This window comes from Salvelinus namaycush, chromosome 3, assembly GCF_016432855.1.
Source record: "Salvelinus namaycush isolate Seneca chromosome 3, SaNama_1.0, whole genome shotgun sequence".
Taxonomy (NCBI): Eukaryota; Metazoa; Chordata; class Actinopteri; order Salmoniformes; family Salmonidae; genus Salvelinus; species Salvelinus namaycush.
Window position 1 is genome coordinate 63,596,030 of NC_052309.1, and position 23,530 is coordinate 63,619,559.

General features: G+C 40.0%; 2 protein-coding genes across 2 annotated transcripts; both read right to left on the minus strand.

The window, feature by feature from the left end:
• Positions 1-12,334: 12,334 nt before the first annotated feature.
• LOC120044473 (interferon a3-like) lies at positions 12,335-13,915 on the minus strand. The gene is made up of 5 exons (XM_038989128.1): positions 13,781-13,915; positions 13,438-13,512; positions 13,158-13,307; positions 12,765-12,842; positions 12,335-12,424 (listed from the first exon to the last, which is right to left on the minus strand). Exons 1-5 carry the CDS (start codon positions 13,913-13,915, stop codon positions 12,335-12,337), a joined length of 528 nt encoding a protein of 175 aa, XP_038845056.1.
• A 5,779-nt stretch (positions 13,916-19,694) lies between these two features.
• On the minus strand, positions 19,695-20,682 carry LOC120044474 (interferon alpha-1-like). Its single transcript, XM_038989129.1, has 5 exons — positions 20,557-20,682; positions 20,374-20,460; positions 20,093-20,242; positions 19,904-19,996; positions 19,695-19,802 (listed from the first exon to the last, which is right to left on the minus strand). The coding sequence occupies exons 1-5, from the start codon at positions 20,680-20,682 to the stop codon at positions 19,695-19,697; spliced, it is 564 nt and encodes a 187-aa protein (XP_038845057.1).
• Between the last annotated feature and the right edge of the window lie 2,848 nt (positions 20,683-23,530).

Sequence of the window (23,530 nt, forward strand, 5' to 3'; positions counted from 1 at the left end):
GAAATGGCAGAGCGCCAAATTCAAATTAAATTACTATAAATATTAAACTTTCATGAAATCACACATGCAATACACCAAATTAAAGCTACACTTGTTGTGAATCCAGCCGCAGTGTCAGATTTCAAAAAGGCTTTACGGCGAAAGCAAACTGTGCTATTATCTGAGGACAGCACCCCATCAAACAAAGACAGACAATCATAATTCAACCCGCCAGGCGCGACACAAAACTCAGAAATAAAGATATTGTAACGACCCTGGGTTTATAAGCGCGGAAATCGACTCTGCCGCTCGAGCATGCTTTTGCGGCACAGTCGATAGCGAGCCGGACCTCGGGCTAGAAGGTCGAGGGTTCGAGACCTGCGCCCTGCTGTTTCATTACAATATAATTCATGCCTTACCTTTGACGAGCTTCTTCTGTTGGCACTCCAATATGTCCCATAAACATCACAAATGTGAGAAACTGTGTGTTCAATACCGGACAAAAACAAAGAAAGCATGTTCCAGGTCGCGTGCACCAAATCATTAGAGTGCACCTGGAGTGACACAGGAAAAAAACAGGGCTACTTTTTCATTTCTCTAAAGAAAAACATCAACCAATTTCTAAAGACTGTTGACATCTAGTGGAAGCTATAAGAACTGCAAGATTATTTCTATTAAAACGAGCTTGCCATAGGAAACCAATGGAAAACAGATTGACCTAAAAAAAAAGAAAATCCCTGGATGGATTGTGCTCGGGGTTTCGCCTGTCAAATCAGTTCTGTTATACTCACAGACTTTATTCAAACAGTTTTAGAAACTTTAGAGTGTTTCCTATCCAAATCTCCCAATTGTATGCATATCCAAGCTTCCGGGCCTGAGTAGCAGGCCGTTTACTTTGGGAACACTTTTCATCCGTACGTGAAAATAGCGCCCCCCAAGCCATAAGAAGTTTTTAAATAATTGGGCTATATATCCCTAAGCCTCTAATGCAACTACAGAGACGTCCTCACCCTGTGTTAAAGAAAACAGGGGTTTTGGCATTAGGGTGTAAATTCCATGGATAAACTTCCAATGTATCATTTTGAAATTGTAAAAAATCATATACTATAGTTTAGGCTATTAAAAAATATTGCTATATGATACTGAAGTGTGTTCATCCTTTATATCCTGCCTGTTTGGCCCTGTCCGGGGGTATCATCGGATGGGGCCACAGTGTCTCCTGACCCCTCCTGTCTCAGCCTCCAGTATTTATGCTGCAGTAGTTTATGTGTCGGGGGGCTAGGGTCAGTCTGTTATATCTGGAGTATTTCTCCTGTCTTATCTGGTGTCCTGTGTGAATTTAAGTATGCTCTCTCTAATTCTCTTTCTCTCTTTCTTTCTCTCTTTCTTTCTTTCTCTCTCTGAGGACCTGAGCCCTAGGACCATGCCTCAAGACTACTTGGTATGATGATTCCTTCTGTCCCCAGTCCACCTGGCCGTGCTGCTGCTCCAGTTTCAACTGTTCTGCCAACGGCTAAGGAACCCTGACCTGTTCACCGGACATGCTACCTGTCCCAGACCTGCTGTTTTCAACTATCTAGAGACAGCAGGAGCGGTAGAGATACTTTCAATGATCGGCTATGAAAAGCCAACTGACATTTTCTCCTGAGGTGCTGACCTGTTGCACCCTCGACAACTACTGTGATTATTATTATTTGACCATGCTGGTCATTTATGAACATTTGAACATCTTGGCCATGTTCTGTTAAAATCTCCACCCGGCACAGCCAGAAGAGGACTGGCCACCCCTCATAGCCTGGTTCCTCTCTAGGTTTCTTCCTAGGTTTTGGCCTTTCTAGGGAGTTTTTCCTAGCCACCATGCTTCTACACCTGCATTGCTTGCTGTTTGGGGTTTTAGGCTGGGTTTCTGTACAGCACTTTGAGATATCAAGTGATGTAAGAAGGGCTATATAAATAAACTTGATTTGATTTGATTCTGTGTGTTCTTGTAAACATGCTCTGGAAACATGCGCTCGACTTTTCTTTTAGACACAGAACTGGAAATTGTCCACTCTGAAATAAAGTCATATCAATGTCAAAAAGTGAACTGTATTGGAATAGTAACCTTTAATAAAACGTGGTGCAGCGAGTGAAAGCATTGGTTACATAAAATGTGCTATAATAAAATAATATAAATGTAGGCCTAATAATGAGATATACTGAGCATCAGATTGTGCATACCAAATAGCGGACTGGTGCATGAACTGCGTCCATCTGCACCGATCGGATGCTGCTGTGCCTCGGCAGAACAGAGTCAGGCAGATACTCAACTATTTCAATAGAGCCATGTTTCTTTTGATATCATTTAAGTGTAACAGACTTTCGAAATGATTAACAACCGATTATCTTAATCTTGATTCGATATGATACCTACATTGCTGAAGTTGTCCATCTTCTATAATAATGATGAAGTTGCCCATCTTATATAATAAACCGAAGTATCGCTATACGATGCTGGAACTAAGACCGCACTCATTCAGCTGTAAAAGGAAATAAGCAATCAGGAAACCTCTCACCCAGAGGTGGCGCTCCTAGTGGCCGGGGACTTTAATGCAGGCAAACTGAAATCCGTTTTACCTCATTTCTATCAACATGTTAAATGTGCAACCAGAGGGAAAAAACTCTATACCACCTTTACTCCACAAACAGAGACGCGTACAAAGCTCTCACTCGCCCTCCATTTGGTAAATCTGACCACAATTCTATCCTGATTCCTGCTTCCAAGCAAAAATGAAAGCCAGAAGTACCACTGACTTGGTCTATAAAAAGTGGTCAGATAAAGCAGATGCTAAACTACAGGACTGTTTTGCTAGCGCAGACTGGAACATGTTCCTGGATTTTTCCGATGGCATTGGTGAGTACAACAAATTTGTCACTGGCTTTATCAATAAGTGCATTGATGACGTCGTCCCCACAGTGACCGTGCGTACATACGCCAACCTGAAGCCATGGATTACAGGCAACATTCACACTGAGCTAAAGGGTAGAGCTGCCGCTTTCAAGGTGCGGGACTCTAACCCGGAAGCTTATAAGAAATCCTGCTATGGCCTCCGACTAACCATCAAACAGGCAGAGCGCCAATACAGGGCTAAAATTGAATCGTTCCACACCAGCTCTGACACTCGTCTTATGTGGCAGGGCTTGCAAACTATTTCAGACTATAAAGGGAAGCACAGCCAAGAGCTGCCCGGTGACACGAGCCTACCAGAGGAGCTAAATCACTTCTATGCTCGCTTCGAGGCAAGCAACACCGAGGCATGCATGAGAGCATCAGCTGTTCCGGACGACTGTGTGATCACGCTCTCCGTATCCGACGTGGGTAAGACCTTTAAACAGGTCAACATTCACAAGGCCGCGGGGCCAGACGGATTACCAGGACGTGTGCTCCGGGCATGTGCTGACCAACTGGCAGGTGTCTTCACTGACATTTTCAACATGTCCCTGATTGAGTCTGTAATACTAACATGTTTCAAGCAGACCACCATAGTCCCTGTGCCCAAGAACACTAAGGCAACCTGACTAAATGACTACAGACCCGTGGCACTCACGTCCGTAACCATGAATTGCTTTGAAAGACTGGTCATGGCTCACATTAACACCGTTATTCCAGAAACCCTAGACCCACTCCAATTTGCATACCGCCCAAACAGATCCACAGATTATGCAATCTCTATTGCGCTCCACACCGCCCTTTCCCACCTGGACAAAAGGAACACCTACGTGAGAATGCTATTCATTGACTATAGCTCAACGTTCAACACCATTTTACCCTCAAAGCTCATCACTAACTTAAGGATCCTGTGATTAAACACCTCCCTCTGCAACTGGATCCTGGACTTCCTGACAGGCTGCCTCCAGGTGGTGAGGGTAGGTAGCAACACATCCGCCACCCTGATCCTCAACACTGTAATCAGTCCCCTCCTGTACTCCCTGTTCACCCACAACTGCGTGGGCAGGCACGACTCCAACTCCATCATTAAGTTTACAGACGACACAGTGGAAGGCCTGATCACCGACAATGACGAGACAGCCTATAGGGAGGAGGTCGGAGACCTGGCCGGGTGGTGCCAGAATAACAACCTATCTCTCAACGTAATCAAGACAAAGGAGATAATTGTGGACTACAGGAAAAGGAGGACCGAGCACGACCCCATTCTCATCGACGGGGCTGTATGTGAGCTAGTTGAGAGCTTCATGTTCCTTGGTGTCCACATCACCAACAAACTAGAATGGTCCAAACACACCAAGACAGTCCTGAAGAGGGCACAACAAAGCCTATTCCCCTCAGGAAGCTAAAAATATTTGTCATGGGTCCTCAGATCCTTAAAAGGTTATTCAGCTGCAACATTGAGAGCATCCTGACTGGTTGCATCACTGCCTGGTATGGTAACTGCTCGGCCTCCGACCGCAAGGCACTACAGAGGGTAGTGCGTAAGGCCCAGTACATCACTGGTGCTAAACTGCTTGCCATCCAGGACCTCTACACCAGGCGGTGTCAGAGGAAGAACCTAAAAATTGTCAAAGACCCCAGCCACCACAGTCATAGACTGTTCTCTCTACTACCGCATGGCAAGCGGGACCGGAGCGCCAAGTCTAGGACCAAAAGGCTTCTCAACAGCTTTTACCCCCAAGCCATAAGACTCCTGAACAGGTAATCAAATGGCTACCCGGACTATTTGCATTGTCCCGCCCCGCCAACCCCTCTTTTACGCTACTGCTACTCTCTGTTTATCATATATGCATAGTAACTTTAACCATACCTACATGTACATACTACCTCAATTAGCCCGACTAACCAGTACCTGTATATAGCATTGCTACTGTATATAGCCTCGCTACTGTTATTTTTAAATGTCTCTTTACTGTTGATTTGACTTCTTTACGTATCTATTGTTCACCTAATACTTATTTTTTGCTTAAAAAATGCACTGTTGGTTAGGGCTTGTAAGTAAGCATTTCACTATAAGGTCTACACCGGTTGTATTCGTCGCACGTGACAAATGCACTTTGATTGATTTGATTTGATACGGGAAGGTATAAAACATTCCTTTGTGGCGAAGAAGGCTGCATGATTCAGGCTTTTGCTTCCCTTTATAAGTCCAACTTTTCAGTGGGTGATTCTTAATTATGCTATTGTGAAATTAATAAGAATGTTTTTTGTCCAGCAAGTTAACTTATGGCTGCAGTCCCGGTAACGGGACCGATATGACAACAGCCAGTCCAAGTGCAGGGCGCCAAATTCAAAAACCAGAAATCTCATAATTAAAATTCCTCAGACATTCATGTGTCTTATATCATTTTAAAGATAATCTTGTTGTTAATCCCACCAAAGTGTCCGATTTCAAATAGGCTTTTCAGCGAAAGCACTACAAACGATTATGTTAGGTCACCACAAAACCAAAAATAATCACAGCCTATTTTCCCAGCTAAAGATAGCTTCACAAAAACCAGAATAGAGATAAAATGAATCACTAACCTTCGATTATTTTCATCAGATGACACTCATAGGACTTCATGTTACACAATACATGTATGTTTTGTTTGATTAAATTCATATTTATATCAAAGAATCTGAGTTTACATTGAGGCTACAAGATTCACTAAATGCAAAAACATCAAGTGACTTTGCATAGCCCATCGTTTCAACATGAATACTCATCATAAATATAGATGATAATACAAGTTATACACATTGAATTATAGATATACCTCTCCTTAATGCAACCGCTATGTCAGATTTCAAAAAAACTTTACGGAAAAATAATTGCATGCTATAATCTGAGACGGCGCTCAATCGTAGCATACCACAGCTGCAAAGATGGCGTCACTATAAACAATAAAATACATGATAAATATTCCATTACCTACCTTTGATGTTCTAGATCAGATTGCACACCAGGAATCCCAGGTCCACAATAAATGTTTGTTTTGTTTGAAGAAATCCGTTATTTATGTCCAAATACCTTATTTTGTTAGCGCGTCTGGTTTACATATCCAAACGCTAATTCTGGTCAGCGTTATATCGGACAAAAACTTCCAAATGTGATAATACCGGTTGAAGAAACATTTCAAACTAAGTACTGAATCAATCATTAGGATGTTTTTAACATATAGCTTCAATAAAGTTCCAACCGGAGTATTCCTTCTTGTCTGCGTGAGCAATGGAACGTCAGTGCCTTGCATGAAGAAAAGGCATAATCAGGACATGGCTGCTTGATGGACACCTGACTGATTCTGCTCTCATTCTCTCCCACAACATCATAGAAGTCTCATTGGAATTTCTATTGATTTCTGACATATAGTGGAACCCCTAGGCAGTGCAACATCATTCATAACTCAATTGGATTTCTTAAGGGACTCTGGTGAATACAGACAAGCTCAGATTTCTGACTTCCTGTTTTGATTTCAACTCAGGATTTTGCCTGCCAATATGAGTTCTGTTAATCTCACAGACATAATTCAAACAGTTTTAGAAACTTTAGAGTGTTTTCTATCCAATACTAATAATAATATGCAAATATTAGGAACTATGACTGAGGAGCAGGCCGTTTGAAATGGGCACCTTTCATCCAAGCTACTCAATACTGCCCCTTCAGCCAACAGTTTTCATACATGTCTTTGCAGAGAATTGCATTGGAGCAATGCATTTCATGAGGTCAGAAAGCAGTAATTCAGCAGGCAATATTGAATATGAAAAACGAATATAACAGTAGCCTATTTCTACAATGTTGCAGAGCTCTATCTTAGCAAATGAGGGCCATGGTAAATATTGTGGACATTGCACACCACATTTTTCAGATTCTGTGTAGGGTTAACCACACAGTTGTTTCAATAGGCGTAGCACAGCAATCACATTTTGCTCACACGTTGTCTGTTGTGACTTTCTTTTAATCAGGTAGTTCAATCTGAAGCATGACTGTTCGGTGTTAATATTGCACATCTTTGAAATAAAAAAAGCATTTTATTAACAGAGTGACTGGTAGTGTTGAATGAATGCTAAAGCCGAACCACCTCTAAAAAAAAAAATTTAAAATATTTATTTCACCTTTATTTAACCAGGTAGGCAAGTTGAGAACATGTTCTCATTTACAATTGCGACCTGGCCAAGATAAAGCAAAGCAGTTCGACACATACAACAACACAGAGTTACACATGGAGTAAAACAAACATACAGTCAATAATACAGTAGAAAAATAAGTCTATATACAATGTGAGCAAGTGAGGTGAGGTGAGATAAGGGAGGTGAAGGCAAAAAAAAGGCCATGGTGGTGAAGTAAATACAATATAGCAAGTAAAACACTGGAATGGTTGATTTGCAGTGGAAGAATGTGCAAAGTAGAGATAGAAATAATGGGGTGCAAAGGAGCAAAATAAATAAATACAGTAGGGAAAGAGGTAGTAGTTTGGGCTAAATTATAGATGGGCTATGTACAGGTGCAGTAATCTATGAGCTGCTCTGACAGCTGGTGCTTAAAGCTAGTGAGGGAGATAAGTGTTTCCAGTTTCAGAGATTTTTGTAGTTCGTTCCAGTCATTGGCAGCAGAGAACTGGAAGGAGAGGCGGCCAAAGGAAGATTTGGTTTTGGGGGTGACCAGAGAGATATACCTGCTGGAGCGCGTGCTACAGGTGGGTGCTGCTATGGTGACCAGCTAGCCGAGATAAGGGGGGACTTTACCTAGCAGGCTCTTGTAGATGACCTGGAGCCAGTGGGTTTGGCGACGAGTATGAAGCGAGGGCCAGCCAACGAGAGTATACAGGTCACAGTGGTGGGTAGTATATGGGGCTTTGGTGACAAAACGGATGGCACTGTGATAGACTGCATCCAATTTATTGAGTAGGGTATTGGAGGCTATTTTGTAAATGACATCACCGAAGTCGAGGATTGGTAGGATGGTCAGTTTTACAAGGGTATGTTTGGCAGCATGAGTGAAGGATCGAGAGTAAAATCGAGAGTAAAGTTCGGTGATATTGGCTTTAATTTGCGATTCATTCTTATAACATTGATTCGGTAAATTCCAAAGGGATCTTCATACAGTTTGTTCATTTCTGGTTGATAAAAGAGTATTTGCCCCAGATTAGCCTTTATTAGGCGCTTACCAAGACGACGAAAATGATGACGATGATGTGTGAGTTTGGCCTAATGTGAACGAGTAGGAAAGTCACATTGATATATACACTCATATAATGATGATGATGATGATGATGATGATGATGATGATGATGATGATGGTGATGTGATGATGACGACGTTAATTGGAGATGTAGGTTTCTGATTATGCCGTTTTTATATTTAGCATTTATCTTATTTCACTTCGTAACAATGAACTGATCGTGGAATTGATTGAACAACATTGTATGCCTATCAACAAATGAATTATTATTTTAAACGTCAGAAGAATTTCACTTTCTTTGTCCAGTCAATGAATTACAAATGGTTTAAATGGGTCAGCAGGTTTATTTTGGTAGCCTACAGTCAGTCGTGTTATGAAAGAAACATATTACATCTGCTCATGTGTGGTGCATAGAATCGAGTAGAATCTGTAGATCCTTCAATTTCCACACGATTTCATTTCGAACATCCTCCCAAGTACAAAAGCTGTTGTCCTGAAACGACGAAACCCCCACAGTAAATTGAAAGGAGTAAATGGAAGACGGAAAAAGTGATTCAAATTAAACCATTCAATATAGGCTTCTGTGTTATTTTTGTATTTTTCTTTAGATGTTGCTTCATTTTGCTGAAGTAAGGTTTTGTAGAACGACGTAATGTCTCCATGAAAAGGTGTCCAATGGTAGAATTCTTATCTGCATGAGAATTCTGCATTTAATATAAGCGAAGATATTTCAATTTGCAGGCAAAAAATCATACTCAGCCATTCAGATACATTTGTTGTCTGTCGGAAAATTATATTTCTACAGTAATCCAGGTGACTTTTATTCCATGACAGAGGCTGAAGAGGTTTACCAAATATCTTTCTCACTTGACCTAAAATGACTTATGCAGTCAAAACCATCTCTCTCTGTTGGGAAAAATAAATGGATGTAAATCGTAGTGCTATAAAATCCTTCCATTGAAGAAAATTATTTGGCTTCTGCAAATGTTACAGATGTAACCTATCTGTTGATAATGAGGGTTTTCGAATAACACATTCATGTTGAATTCGATGTTCAAGTTCTATTGCAAGCACTGAACCGGAAAACGACCACCCTAGGTATTTAAAACATGATATGGTCAGCCAAGATGTCAATTGTGCCCAGATTTAGAAATTAGGCTGCGTCTCGTGCTCGAACACAATCATCAATGGTTTATGTCAGCCGAGTTTGATGCTGTGCTTATTTGGGATTTTGAGACAAGCATCCTTCCGTGTGCATCCCATCGTTGGATACACCGTACATATGCTAAATGAAACACTCCACCATGTCAAACTGGTTATCATGCATGATGGTCGGCTATATAAATTCTCACAAAGTATTCGAAAGATCGGTCTGGAATCTGAGACAAGCATCAATATGTAGCCTATACCTAACAGCCAACCGAGGTGGGACAACCGAGTAGCCTAGCTGTGTGACTCACCATAAATAAGCCTTATGATGAGACTGTAAAGAAGGTTGGTTTCATAAGTTAACCCGGTGTATCGAAACCTTTCCTTGTTGCCTACAAACGTCAGTGGTGATCTTCAATTGAAAAAAATATACTTTACTCAACCAAAAGAACATATGATGATCCACTCTAGACAAGTTTCTCTCGGTGGAAATTGCGTTTATTGAGTTTACACGTTGCATTCATTAACAGTTTCATGTGCCAAGTCATTGGATGATCATATATATATATTTTTTTTTACAAATACACAAAACATACTTAAAACCATTTAGATACATATAAGTATCATAACAAATAATGTAAACACACATACACACCATTATAGATGTTATGTCAAATAACCTCACACCATTAAATAATTGGATATATATATCTACAATATCTCTATTCTATCCAGGAATTCCAAGCCGTCTGAAAGGACTGTGGACTGCCTCGTAGGCTTATGTAACACATATTTTTCTCTAAACTATTATCTATTTAAGTATTGCTTGTTTTTTGTCTTTTTTTCCATGTTTTCTTTCCATGTCTTTTTTCTTATTTCCCCCCCGGTTATAGTAAGACATACAGGTGTTTAATACAATGGACAGACTTTATAAATAAACATCCCATAATGTGAAGTGGGAGCTAAAAGTTCCTGGACCCCCAGATTATCCTCTACTCCTCACCCAGACCCCCCCCCCCCCCCCCCCCCCCCCCCCTTCATCCCACTGCCCCAGTGTGACTGACACACAAAAACAAACAAGAAAAACAGTAACCACCACATAATACAAAAACACATAAAAAATAAGTCAACTTATTGTGAAGTGGAAGAGTCGAAGGGCAATAATGGCTCAGTAGCGAAATGGTAGGCTACAAAAGCAACAGAACTGGACCACTGGGTGCTGAAGAGCGTAGTACGTAAAAATCGTCTCTCCTTGGTTGCACTACTCACTACTGAGTTCCAAACTGCCTCTGGAAGCAATGTCAGCACAAGAATGAAGGGAAATGTTAACGCTACAGCATACAATGACATTCTAGACAATTCTGTGCTTCCAACTTTGTGGTAACAGTTTGGGGAAAGCCCTTCCTGTTTCAGCCTGACAATGCCCCAGTGCACCAAGCAAGGTTCATACAGAAATTGTTTGTCGAGATTGGTGTGGAAGAACTTGACTGGCTTGCACCGAGCCCTGATATCAACCCCATTGAACACCTTCGGGATGAAATGGAACACCGACTGCGATCCAGGCCTAATCGCTCAACATCAGTGCCCGACCTCACTAATGCTCTTTTGGCTGAATAGAAGCAACTCCCCGCAGCAATGTTCCAAGTAACATCTAGTGGAAAGCATTCCCATACGAGTGGAGGCTACTATAGCAGCAAAGGGGGGAATGAGATGTTCGATGAGCAGGTGTCCACATACTTTTGGTCATGTGGTGTATAAACTTAAAGTAGAATTATCATGTGACTGACGATCAGCAACAAGTTTAATCTGCATCCCTCAGATGGTTAGATAAATCCACTGTCATTGGTTTTAGACAAGAACGAAATTTGGAAAATTTATACAAAATACATTTCATTCACAAGTCGTGGAAATTACCACTAAGGACCCCAAAGTCAAGCTTAAATGAATTTATGTTTATTCACGCCAGTGGAGAGATTACAGACAAACAGCGCTTCATGTGGAAGTTAGTCAGAAGCCCTAACGAGGTATTTCCCCCTCAGGAACATTTATACTATCACTTCGGGTTACACAAAGATAACCAAGTGTCTCCTTTCTCAGCAAAGCGTTTTCTCTCAGAGACCGGATGCGGAGGAGGACAACACCTGGCAACCACAGTCTGGGTGTTCAGACAATATTTTCCCTCCCGCTGAGTCGACCTTGTGAGAGCAATCCTCAGACACCCTGTCTGTCTACAACAGGCGCATTTCTAAGTATTAAACAGGTCAAACATGTAGAATAAGCAGTGGTGTAAAGTACTTAAGTAAAAATACATTAAAGAACTACTTAAGACATTTTTGCGGTATCTGTACTTTACTCTACTATTTATATTTTTGAATACATTTACTTTTACTTCATTACATTAAGAAAATATTGTTCTTTTTACTCCATACATTTTCCTTGACAACCAAAAGTACTCATAACATTTTGAATGCTTATTAGGACAGGACAATTGTCCAATTCATGCACTTATCAACAGTACATCCCTGGTCATCCCTACTATCTCTGTTTAAGAAAACAAGAAAATGGTGACGTCTGGATTGCTTAATATAAGGAATTGGAAATACTTTATAATTTTACTTTGATACTTAAGTATATTTTTGCAATAACATTTACTTTTGATACTTAAGTATAACCAAATAGTTTTACTCAAGTAGAATTTTACTTGGTGAATTTTACTTTTACTTGAGTCATTTTCTATTAAGGTATCTTTACTTTTACCCAAGTATTACAATTGGGTACTTTTTCCACCACTGAGAATAAGTGTGAGACACTGAAAAAGCAGAAAGAGACACAGTAAAATTCAAATAGACACGTTTTCAATATTAATTTTTTAACAGGTTTTTAAGTAGACAGGTAATACAGTTTTGTTCAACACAGGTACAAAAGGGAAATGTATAAAAATTAAAAACAATAAATGATGCATTTAAATATAATAAATAGACTGACAGGGTCCCACATGAATGTATTCATGCTTTATAAACTGGTAAGGGCGTAGCTTCTGAGATGAGTCTGGATGATCAGTGAATCTTTGCCTGAAAAATATCCAATCTTTCCAGATGATGTTTCGTCTCTTTCCTGATGAGCTCCCATGCCAGTGCACTGTAGTTCTGAAAACAAAGGAAAATGTACATATTAGTGGTATGGACTTTCTAGTCATATAATGATCATATTGTCTTGAACAACAAAGGGCTGGGGCCGTATGTAATAATAATAATAATAATGTATGAAGCATGTCAGAGTAGGAGTGCTGATTTAGGATCAGTATTGTCTTTTAGATCACTATAAATAAGGCAGAGGAGACCTGATACTAGATCAGCACTTCTCTGAGATGCTTAATACATATGTCCCTAGAACCCAAAAAATGTTTCAAAACTGCTCCTGCTTAGCCTAGTTAATATTCATTTGATTAGATATATTAAACACGTTGCCATCCGAAAACAAACTCACCATTTTTCTCAGAACCATCCTATTCAACTTCTTGAAGTAACGTTTCAGTCTCCTCTCAGGTATCTTGGCAGGTGATACCTGTTGGACAAGATTAAAACATTAGCCTCCCACTGAACATAATAGCCCACATAGATTTTCTCACTTGTACAGTTAGAAGTCTACAGCTTAAACAGGGCTCTCCAACCCTGTTCCTGGAGAGATACGGTCCTTTAGGTTTTCACTACAATCCTCATCTAGCACAGCCGATTAATTAGCTGGTTGATAAACTGAATCAGGTTAGTTACAACTGGGGTTGGAGCGAAAACCTACAGGAGGGAAGCTCTCCATGAACAGGGTTGGAGAGCCCTGACCAAAACAGGGATTAATTATACTTTAAATAGACCCGTTACTTACACAGGAATTAAGGTTCTCAAATTGGCGTTCTAGAATGTTGAGGAAATCGTCCAGGTTTTTCTTGTCCCAGGTGACAGATTTCATATTCCCATCAAACAGTTTTGTGATTTGATAGATGGTCTCGTTCCGGAATCTGACTTTGTCCTCAAACTACACATGAACATGTAAAAAGAAGATTAGAAACAGTATAGTCTTCAATTATGCCATCAATGTAACGTTGGGTCAAGACCGCTATACTAAAGCATATCAGAACATGAAAAGTCAAAATTCTAGTTTTTACCTCGGCAAGCTCAATGCGTCTGTAAAGTGATTCGGGGAAAAAGACAGGGGCATCCTGCTCTGTGATATCTCCTCCCTGGAATACAACCAATATTGTATTTTAAGTCACGCGTCTAAAAGTATAGCTTATACTGCAAGGACAGTATAGGCCTAATGTATATAGCCTCTCGTGATCGCTCTGTCATTATAGTCTAGCGCCCTTTTAATATGGCTATTCAAATATAGATTACAGTCTTCTAACAAAAAGGCTAAACATGAAACATATGACTACTTTATTTGGTTGGTTGTTTTGCTGTCCTTAATACATGCATTCAGTCTCCTCTTACAGTGTGCTGATAACTCACCATCTGGTCCAGCAGGGAAAGGTATTCTGCGCTCAAGTGGCCGTAGTGGTGTCGGATCCAGTCACAGCAATGACACACGCTCTGCATACTGCAAATAATAAGAAAAATACACGTCCAACTCTGCATTGTATACATTGTAAATAGTCGTTTGCTTCGCTCTTAGTTTTCCTGTTGAGTTTGAACATTTTGGCTCTGTTAATGAGTTTTATGTGGAGTTGGGAAAGGGAAAGCTGTATGGAGAATTTCCCCGATTATCCTAACGGAGGCGGGGACTTTAACTCTTCAGACTCTAGCACATGCAGCCAAAGGAATTCCATGCCTGGTCCTTCTTCTGGACGACCAAATCCCAGCGTTGAATTGTAGTTAAACCACGATAATGTAGGTTATTATATTGAGATATAGGCTATTCGAGAGAATAAGCTATATGTGAGCTAGGCTTTTAACAGCAAAAAAAAAAAAAACTTTATAAAAAAGTCTGATAACAAAATCGTCGAAGTCGAAATAAAACCCAAACTTAAGACATTTACCCATATAATAAATACATTTAGTGGGTTTCGATCTAAGTTAGTCCGAAATATTTTTTTCACGGGGTTCTTGCAAGCAGACACGGCGCCAGGATTTTTTCTCTCCGGAGGCTGAGGGGGGGGGGGGGGGGGGGTCTTGCCCAATACGCGGGGGTGCTAAGAAAATAGTCGATTTTCATGACTTCAGAGTTATAAGGACGTTCTCGTTTTTTTCAATAAAATCAGATATGACACACAGCACATTGATATAAATGTAGTTTTTAATTGAATTTAGCCAAAGAATATTTAACAAAATAGCTATAAGCCTAATACAAGTGACCACAAGGTAATGACAAAAACGTCTTTCACCTGCAAAACGTCTTTCATCAGCACCGGACAGCGCCCATGCATTACATTACATTTAAGTCATTTAGCAGACGCTCTTATCCAGAGCGACTTACAAATTGGTGCAATCACCTTATGATATCCAGTGGAACAACCACTTTACAATAGTGCATCTAAATCTTTTAAGGGGGGGGTAGAAGGATTACTTTATCCTATCCTAGGTATTCCTTAAAGAGGTGGGGTTTCAGGTGTCTCCGGAAGGTGGTGATTGACTCCGCTGACCTGGCGTCGTGAGGGAGTTTGTTCCACCATTGGGGTGCCAGAGCAGCGAACAGTTTTGACTGGGCTGAGCGGGAACTGTACTTCCTCAGAGGTAGGGAGGCGAGCAGGCCAGAGGTGGATGAACGCAGTGCCCTTGTTTGGGTGTAGGGCCTGATCAGAGCCTGAAGGTACGGAGGTGCCGTTCCCCTCACAGCTCCGTAGGCAAGCACCATGGTCTTGTAGCGGATGCGAGCTTCAACTGGAAGCCAGTGGAGAGAGCGGAGGAGCGGGGTGACGTGAGAGAACTTGGGAAGGTTGAACACCAGACGGCCTGCGGCGTTCTGGATGAGTTGTAGGGGTTTAATGGCACAGGCAGGGAGCCCAGCCAACAGCGAGTTGCAGTAATCCAGACGGGAGATGACAAGTGCCTGGATTAGGACCTGCGCCGCTTCCTGTGTGAGGCAGGGTCGTACTCTGCGAATGTTGTAGAGCATGAACCTACAGGAACGGGTCACCGCCTTGATGTTAGTTGAGAACGACAGGGTGTTGTCCAGGATCACGCCAAGGTTCTTAGCACTCTGGGAGGAGGACACAATGGAGTTGTCAACCATGCAACACAGGCTGGCCCATGCACTGAAGTCTTTCAGCAATAACAACACAATACATCCAAAATGCGACAACAACAAGAAGTGCATTTATTTCATATGCATAATCAGACAACTGTGCATTGGTAAGAATGTTTCGGATGAAATGGCTTATCACAACGTCAGAATTGAAATGAATAATATCCAAAGTGCAGCCACAACGAGAAGTGCAATGCATTTAGCCTATGCCTGTTAACTGTGTCACACACTTGCAAAACGAACTGGCTACCATCACAATCTTAGTGATTACATTTTTATTGAAAAAATACTTGTAGGCCGACTGGCCGACAATATGCATCCGACTTCTTGTTCCATCCAGATCCACACCACCGGACAGGCGCGCTCTGTCAATAAATAAACGGCATTTCAGTTGCAAATTCATAATAATAGATGAGGCTACGACAGGCGCACAATATACAAAATTACCCAACTTAATACCACATAATAATATGCTATGGCATATTTATAATAAATTAATCAGTTACTCACCAAGTGTTGCTTTATAGAAGAACATGCGTCTGTTGTTGTGGATCATTACAAATGAGTTCTTTCTGCGTGTATGGACAGGCAGGCAAGGTTGCTGAGTCGAGTGTTTGCCATTCTGTTTCTCAGGTAGGTTTTTACACGCAGCATGCAGGAAAAACTGCGCTCACATGACGCAGAGGTTACTGGCAATGTGACAGAAATGCGTCAAAGTTTATAGATGTCCACGAAGTAGTCTCTGTAAGGTTTAAGCATGGACAGGAACTCCAGTGTGCTCCTAACTGTTTCGCCATGTTCTTTTTTTTAATTTCCAACTGCTCTCATATACTCTCAGTTCTCTCGGACTATTTTCGAATGTCCATCACTTAGAGCATTGCATATTGTTGAGCAAGACTCTTTCTGAATAGTCCACTCATTCCACGCTATCATTGCATATTTATGCTTAACACTAGCATTGAGTGTCTTGAACGAACTGGTCGCTTTCTTCCAGTTCTGGTAGCCATCGTGGGTAAATGCCGCCTTCTCTCCGCCATGGTTTCCTGGACGTTGAAAGTGGCGTCATGCAAAGTAGAAAGCACGGTCCTTTGAAATAGAATAATCCAGCCATTTGTAATCCTCATACCATCTACGATTGAAGTAGCGATCCTGCTGTCCAACATTTGTGGCTGGATAACACCGAAGACAGCGCCTTGGTTCTTCAACAGGTAACTAACTGGTTTAAATCAGAGGGAGCATCTAGCAGCTACGAACTGCTCTGGTGCTCCCTCGCGTCGTGGCTCACAGGTTTTCTCTCTCATCTTTCTTATCTCCCTATTCTTCTTTGGCCCCCTCGGAGACAGGGTCTGGGTCTGGATTCTCAATGTCTATCAACACTCTTCTCTTGATCAGAAAACGGTCCATTGCAACGGGGCGAGATGGGCGAATAGCTAGCTTGAAGCTAGCTCACTTAACGTAGCCTAACGTGCGCGAGCACACACACACACACACACACACACACACACACACACACACACAAGACAGTTAATTAGCATTACAGTTCACATAATGTTATCCTAATGTGCATCTAAAACTAGAACAACGGAACAAAGATTTTCATTATTTTCATTATTTCCTCATTAAGCCGCAAATGTAGAAATGACTTGTCTGTCCTTGAAACCAGGTCCACCACTTGGGTTCCTCCTCCTGAAGTTTCAACTTGTGTTCTAGAGGTAAAGAACAAACCAATATTGATCCTACAGTGACAGCTTAAAGTGAATTGATTTCATCAAAGTGTTAGTGTTGGTTAGTTATGATTTTACTGGTGAGATTATTGAAAGAATGATGTGAAATAAAAACAGGCAATGTAATAAACGGATCTTTCCTCCCAACAGCTAAAGGTCCTGAAGCTTCTGCACATGTGCAAGACCCCCAACTCCACACAGTCTCCTCTCCATTCATAGAGAACAGGCTAGCCTACTGTGGCGAATGGTGCTCATTTAATAAAGTTAGATCAAAGTTGAATCTATTTCTGCAAGATCACATAATGATAGTTTTCTACATAACAGAAGCAAATATAATAGCGTAGTATAACGTTACTGTAAGACAAAAAAAAAAAAAACTAATTTCTCATGAAATTTGAGGACGATTGTGCTGCTAGGCAAAATATTTGCTTTGATTGAAACTAAACAGGTAGGCTATGCTACAGTTTGTTAACACCATCTGCTCTAAAATTCACCCATTGTACATCATTTAAAACAACACAATAGGCTACTACGAAACTGTAGCCTACAACTCAAGAAAATCTAAATGCATATCCTCATGAAACTGATTGAGATCAATTGGTTGGTATGCAGATTCTGCATGACGTTACACTGGAAACATTTGAAGAGTTATTATTCACAATTGACTGTGAGAAATGTGAAGGGAGTTTCTCTACGAGGGAGGTTCTCTTTGCTAACCTCAAAGTCCACTATTGTGGCTAATCCTTATTGTGTCTAGCTTCACATAGATAGGTCGGACCACCATTAATCAAATAAGAACTGTATTATAAATGATGGTGATTTTAGATGATGACAACTAGCCATATAGTTAGCCAAGCAACTATAGCTACATATTATGTCGTTTTTCTATGTGGAAGAACATTGTTTGCATCCATCAGCTAGCTAGCTTTTTTTTATGACCAGCACTGTAGGTGCGCGAGACAACTTTAGCAGCATCATAGCATACCTATCGAAGAATCGTTGTGACATATGTAATACGAGTGATAGTGTAATCAGTGTGTAATTACTACGTAAAAAATATATGCTTAATTATGCTGTTGTGAAATGAATAAGAATGTTTTTTGTCCAGCAAGTTAACAGTTTTCATACGTCTTTGCCGATAATTGCATTGGAGCAATGCATTTCATGAGGTCAGAAAGCAGTAATTCAGCAGGCAAAATTGAATATGAAAACTAATAAAACAGTAGCCTATTTCTACAATGTTGCAGGGCTCTATATTAGCAAATGAGGGCCATGGTCAATATTGTGGACATTGCACACCACATTTTTCAGATTCTATGTAGGGTTAACCAGACAGATGTTTCAATAGGCGAGGCACAGCGATCACATTTTGCTCACACGTTAAGTCTGATGTGACTTTCTTTTAATCCGGTAGTTCAATCTGAAGCATGACTGTTCAGTGTTGATATTGCACATCTTTGAAATGAAACACATTTTATTAACACAGTGACTGGTAGTGTTGAATGAAGGCTAAATCCGACCCGCCTCTAAAATGGAGAGTAAACTGCGGTGGTTTTGTCTTTACTTTTTCATTTTCTCTCATGCGGTTCATTCTTATTACATTGATTCGGTAAATTACAACTTTTTACAGTTTGTTAATTTCTGGTTGATAAAAGAGTATGTGCAAAAGATTTGCCTTTATTAGGCGCTTACCAAGACGACGAAAATCATGACGATGATGTGTGAGTTTGTGAATGATGTGAATGAGTAGGAATGTGAATGAGTAGGAAAGTAACATGGATATATAGTCTCATAGAGTGATGCTGGTGATGATGATGATGGTGATGTGATGAGGACGACGTTAATTGGAGATGTAGGTTTCTGATTATACAGATTTTATATTAAGCATTTATCTCATGAAACCTTGTAAAAATGAACTGATCATGGCATTGATAGAACAACATTGTATAACTATCAACAAATTAAGTCGTATAGGAGCTCAGAGTACAACGTTCAAAACAGGCCCGCCCTGTCCAGTGCTAAAACACACTTAATTGAAAAAAGGCTTTTGAATACAACTACATTTTGAGAAGATACAGTTGACTTGTTTTTAGGGCTTTCCTTAATGGATTAGTAGGCTAAAGGACTAATTGTACTGACATCCATATGTCCTGAGCATGTTTAATACAAATATGAATGTTCACACACCGATTGACTGGGCTACAGAATGGCAAGTCAGATTAATAATATTTAAAAGTAAACAAATGTTTATTAACTTAACATTTGATGAAGAGCAACATATTTTCAAATAGATAAATCAATTACATTCATAAATAGGCATACATGAATAAATAACCTTGATAAATAAATAAATACATGTATAATATTTCTGTTTGACGTTGCACATGACATGATTGTAGAATAGTAGGCTTTTAAAATCAAGTACAATTGTAAAACTCAATTTCAAAAATGTTAAAATTCATGTTCTGTTGGCCCACAGAAGGCTATCAGAGTTGTGTTCCAGAATGAACTGTAGGGTGTACAGGAGCTCTTTTCGAACCACTTCCCAGGCGCAGTAACTGAAATTCTGTGAAAATACAAATAAACTGTTAGGGCTATGTAGGGTAATATTGTATGTAGAGATATTATCAAAAAAATATGTCTATTTGTGTTTAACCTATAGTCTACCTTTTCTTTTAGGACTGTTGCAATGTTCCCAAAGTACGTATTCAGTCCTTCTGCCCTGATGAGATAATCACTTGTATCCACACTGACCATCATCTGCCAGAAAGAAAAAGACAGGCGATGAATAATAATAAAAATGTCACAATACCACAATTAAACAGTTAAGCTATCTGTGTTGGCATAGTAACTCACACATTTGCTCTCTTCAATCTGGCGGTATACAATATTCTGAAAATTCTCCAACTTCTGTTGGTCCCACTTAGTAGGCAGGTCGTCGGCTCCAAACAATGTGTCGATGTTCTTCAATGTCTCATAAATAGCCGTAGCACCACTGCTACTCAACTGAAACGGACAACAACAATAATTTCAAATAACATAAATGGCAGTTTAAAGTTATCTACTTTCTAATCCTAACGGTTTCAAATACTCTGTCACGCTGTAAAGAACACTTGGATATGCTCGCTTGCCCTTACCTGTGGCGCGCCGGAGATTGCAAATGCGGTGGATGGGAATGCCATGAAGACATTCTCCTGCAGACACTCCAGAGGAAAATGTCCCCCCTGAAAGAAAGAGAAAACACAGCATTCACGTTGAGCTATTCAGTTAAACATAGTTGGATAATACTTCTCAAGACAAAAGCAATATAAAAAATGTACCATGTCTCTCAGTAGGTTGTGGGTTATTCGCACCAGCTGACCTTGTAGCTGGCAGGGCATGGGCATGGAGCAAACTTGCGCAAGGCAAAGGAAGGCGCTCATCCAAGTGATAGTCTGACGTGCCATTCTTATTGTAGTTAGATGATCTGCAGCAGATGATCATTGTTAGTAGAATGTAATCCTGTTAACAATTCATTATTTGTATCCTGAAGCAATTATCAAATGATAGCATATTGTTGACTCACCTGTTGCCAGTATATTGCAAATTTCCTCCAGTGTGAATGTGGTTTGTGTTCTGATCCCATATCTGCGGATTAATTTAAATAGCGAGGATTGAAAGGATGTACAAAAAGTGAAAGGGTGTCTCGCTAAATTATGTGTTAAAATGAATGAATTTGGGAAAGTTTTGCCGAGTGAACCGCAAGACCGGATTTCTCTTTCCTTGTGCTCCACTTCCCTCTCATCATGTTTCGAGTGTTCCTCGAGTGTTCCAACGTTATCCTAAGTAGGTTGAAAAGAAGTTACTCATAGCTGGCCTTGTGAACACTCAAACGTTTCTAAGAAAGACAGGGAAAAAGACCAATGACCTCTTAACTTCACAATGATTGCAGTAGATCTTTTCATGTCTTTAATGAACTAGGCTAGTCAAGAACAAATTCTTATTTTCAATGAAGGTCTAGGAACAGCGGGTTAACTACCTTATTCAGGTGGCAGAACGACAGATTCTTTCCCTTGTCAGCTCGAGGATTCGATCTCGCAAATTTTTGGTTACTTGTCCAACGCGTTAACCACTAGGCTACCTACCGCCCCATTCATCAACACCAATATTAAACTAACTTTTATGGACTAAGGGTAGGCCTACTAAAATGTTTGTTTTTTAATCACAAAACTGCTATTTGCTTGTTTGTTTGTCTCTCTCTCTCTGTGTGGGTGTGTGTCCGTGTCTGTGAGAGAGAGGGAGTGAGAGATGATGATTTAATATGATCTCGTTCTGTTTGGATCTTCTGTCTTTAGTCCCATGCATGTCTATACATTTGAATTAAACTCTTGATAATAACTGATGATTAAATAGAAATTAAGCAGCATTTTATGACGTCCGTATCTGAATAATGAGGCTAACATTATCATTTGACTATTTATTACTTTCGAGAGACTAGCAGGGATATTCCTATAAATAACCAATGTGCCAATGTGTTGTGGTAACGTTATCGTAGGCTTATTTTTTTTATTTTTTTAAATATATCCTAATTCCTTATAATACTACTTTTCATCGTCTTGGATATGCTTAGTTAAAGGGGACATTTCTGCGATTGCTACATTCTATTTTGACTTTTAAATTAATGATACACAGAATACCTATTGACTCTTGAAGAATATATCACTTTTAAATGCCTCATGAGCTTCGTTCACCTGTCTTACTTCAACAGAACCCAAAATGTACTTTTTTTATGACATTGTTTGAAACTACATCTAAACAAACACTGTATGGCTTCAAAATGTAGTTACAATTATAATTTTGATCTCTTGGATGGTCATTACTTGAGTAAATATCTCTCTGACTGATTACTTTTCTCGAACCTTATCACTCAGCTGTTTACCAAAATATTGGTTGAGTGACCACTATGCTGTTGTTTTGAACTGTATATTGCCTTTTAACAAATGAATGCATGAAAAACTGAACGGATGAATGCATGGATGACTGAATATGTAAATGAATACAAAAAATATGATAATAGATGCATGTTTTTCTCTTAATTTTATTATATATAAATAAAGGAATAAATAAATACATAGCCTCTATTCCATCCAGGAATTCCAAGCCTCTTGAAAGAATTGCATCATAGGCCTACGTAAGGAATTGACCTCATCTCTTCATTAATAGATATTAGGAGGATCCCTGATGCAACTTAAAAAGGTCTATATATATGACTAAGCTAAATCAATTAATTTTATTTTCATTTTTTACCCACCACCACCCCGCCTCATTCAGGGGTCTAAACTATTATCTATTAAAAGCTTGGTTTGATTTATTTCCATTACTTTTTCTTATTTCTCCTTCAATCATAGTAAGACATTCGGGTGTTTAATACATTGGACAGACTTTATAAATAAACATCCCACAATGTCAAGTGGGAGATAAAAGTTCCTGGTCCACTGCTACCCAGATCTCCCCACCTCCTTCAGCCCACTGCCCCAGTGTGATTACCACAAACAAACAGGAAAAACTAAAAGAATAGCAACCCTTACAAAGTACAGAAACACATTCAAAATAAATTACACAAAGAAACAAAACAAGAATACCTAAACATAAAGTAGAATTATCATGAGACTGATCAGCAACAAGTTTAATGTGAATCCCCTCTGATGGTTGGATAAGACTGCTCAATATTGTAAATCCACTCTCATTGGGTTTAGACAAGAACGACATTTGGAAAATTTGTACAAAATACATTTACATTTTTTTCACAGGTTTTTTAAGTAGACAGACAATACAGTTCAGTTCAACACAGGTACAAAAGGGAAATACAACATATAAACTATTTGAATGCCAATTTGAGAACCGTAACTCCTGTCTAAGTAAAGAGTTTAATACAAAAATGATAATCACTGTTCAGGTCAGGGCTCTCCAGGCTGTTCCCTTCTGTAGTTGTAACTAACCTGATTCAGTTTATCAACCACCTGATTAATCAGGTACGCTAGATTAGGGTTGGAAGCAGGTGCAGGTGAAATGTTTTAATAAAACACAAAACCAAGAACACGACACAAACAGAAGGCTGAAGGTAGATACACAAGAACAGTACCAACTGATGAGTGAACCTGGGAGTGACATATTAAGGGGAGGAAATGATGAAGGTAATGGAGTCCAGGTGTGAATCATAACGATTCACAGGTGTGCGTAATGATGAGTGCCAGGTGTGCGTAGTTAGTACTCTAGCGACGTCGTACGCCGGAGGGGAGGAGCAGGAGCAGACGT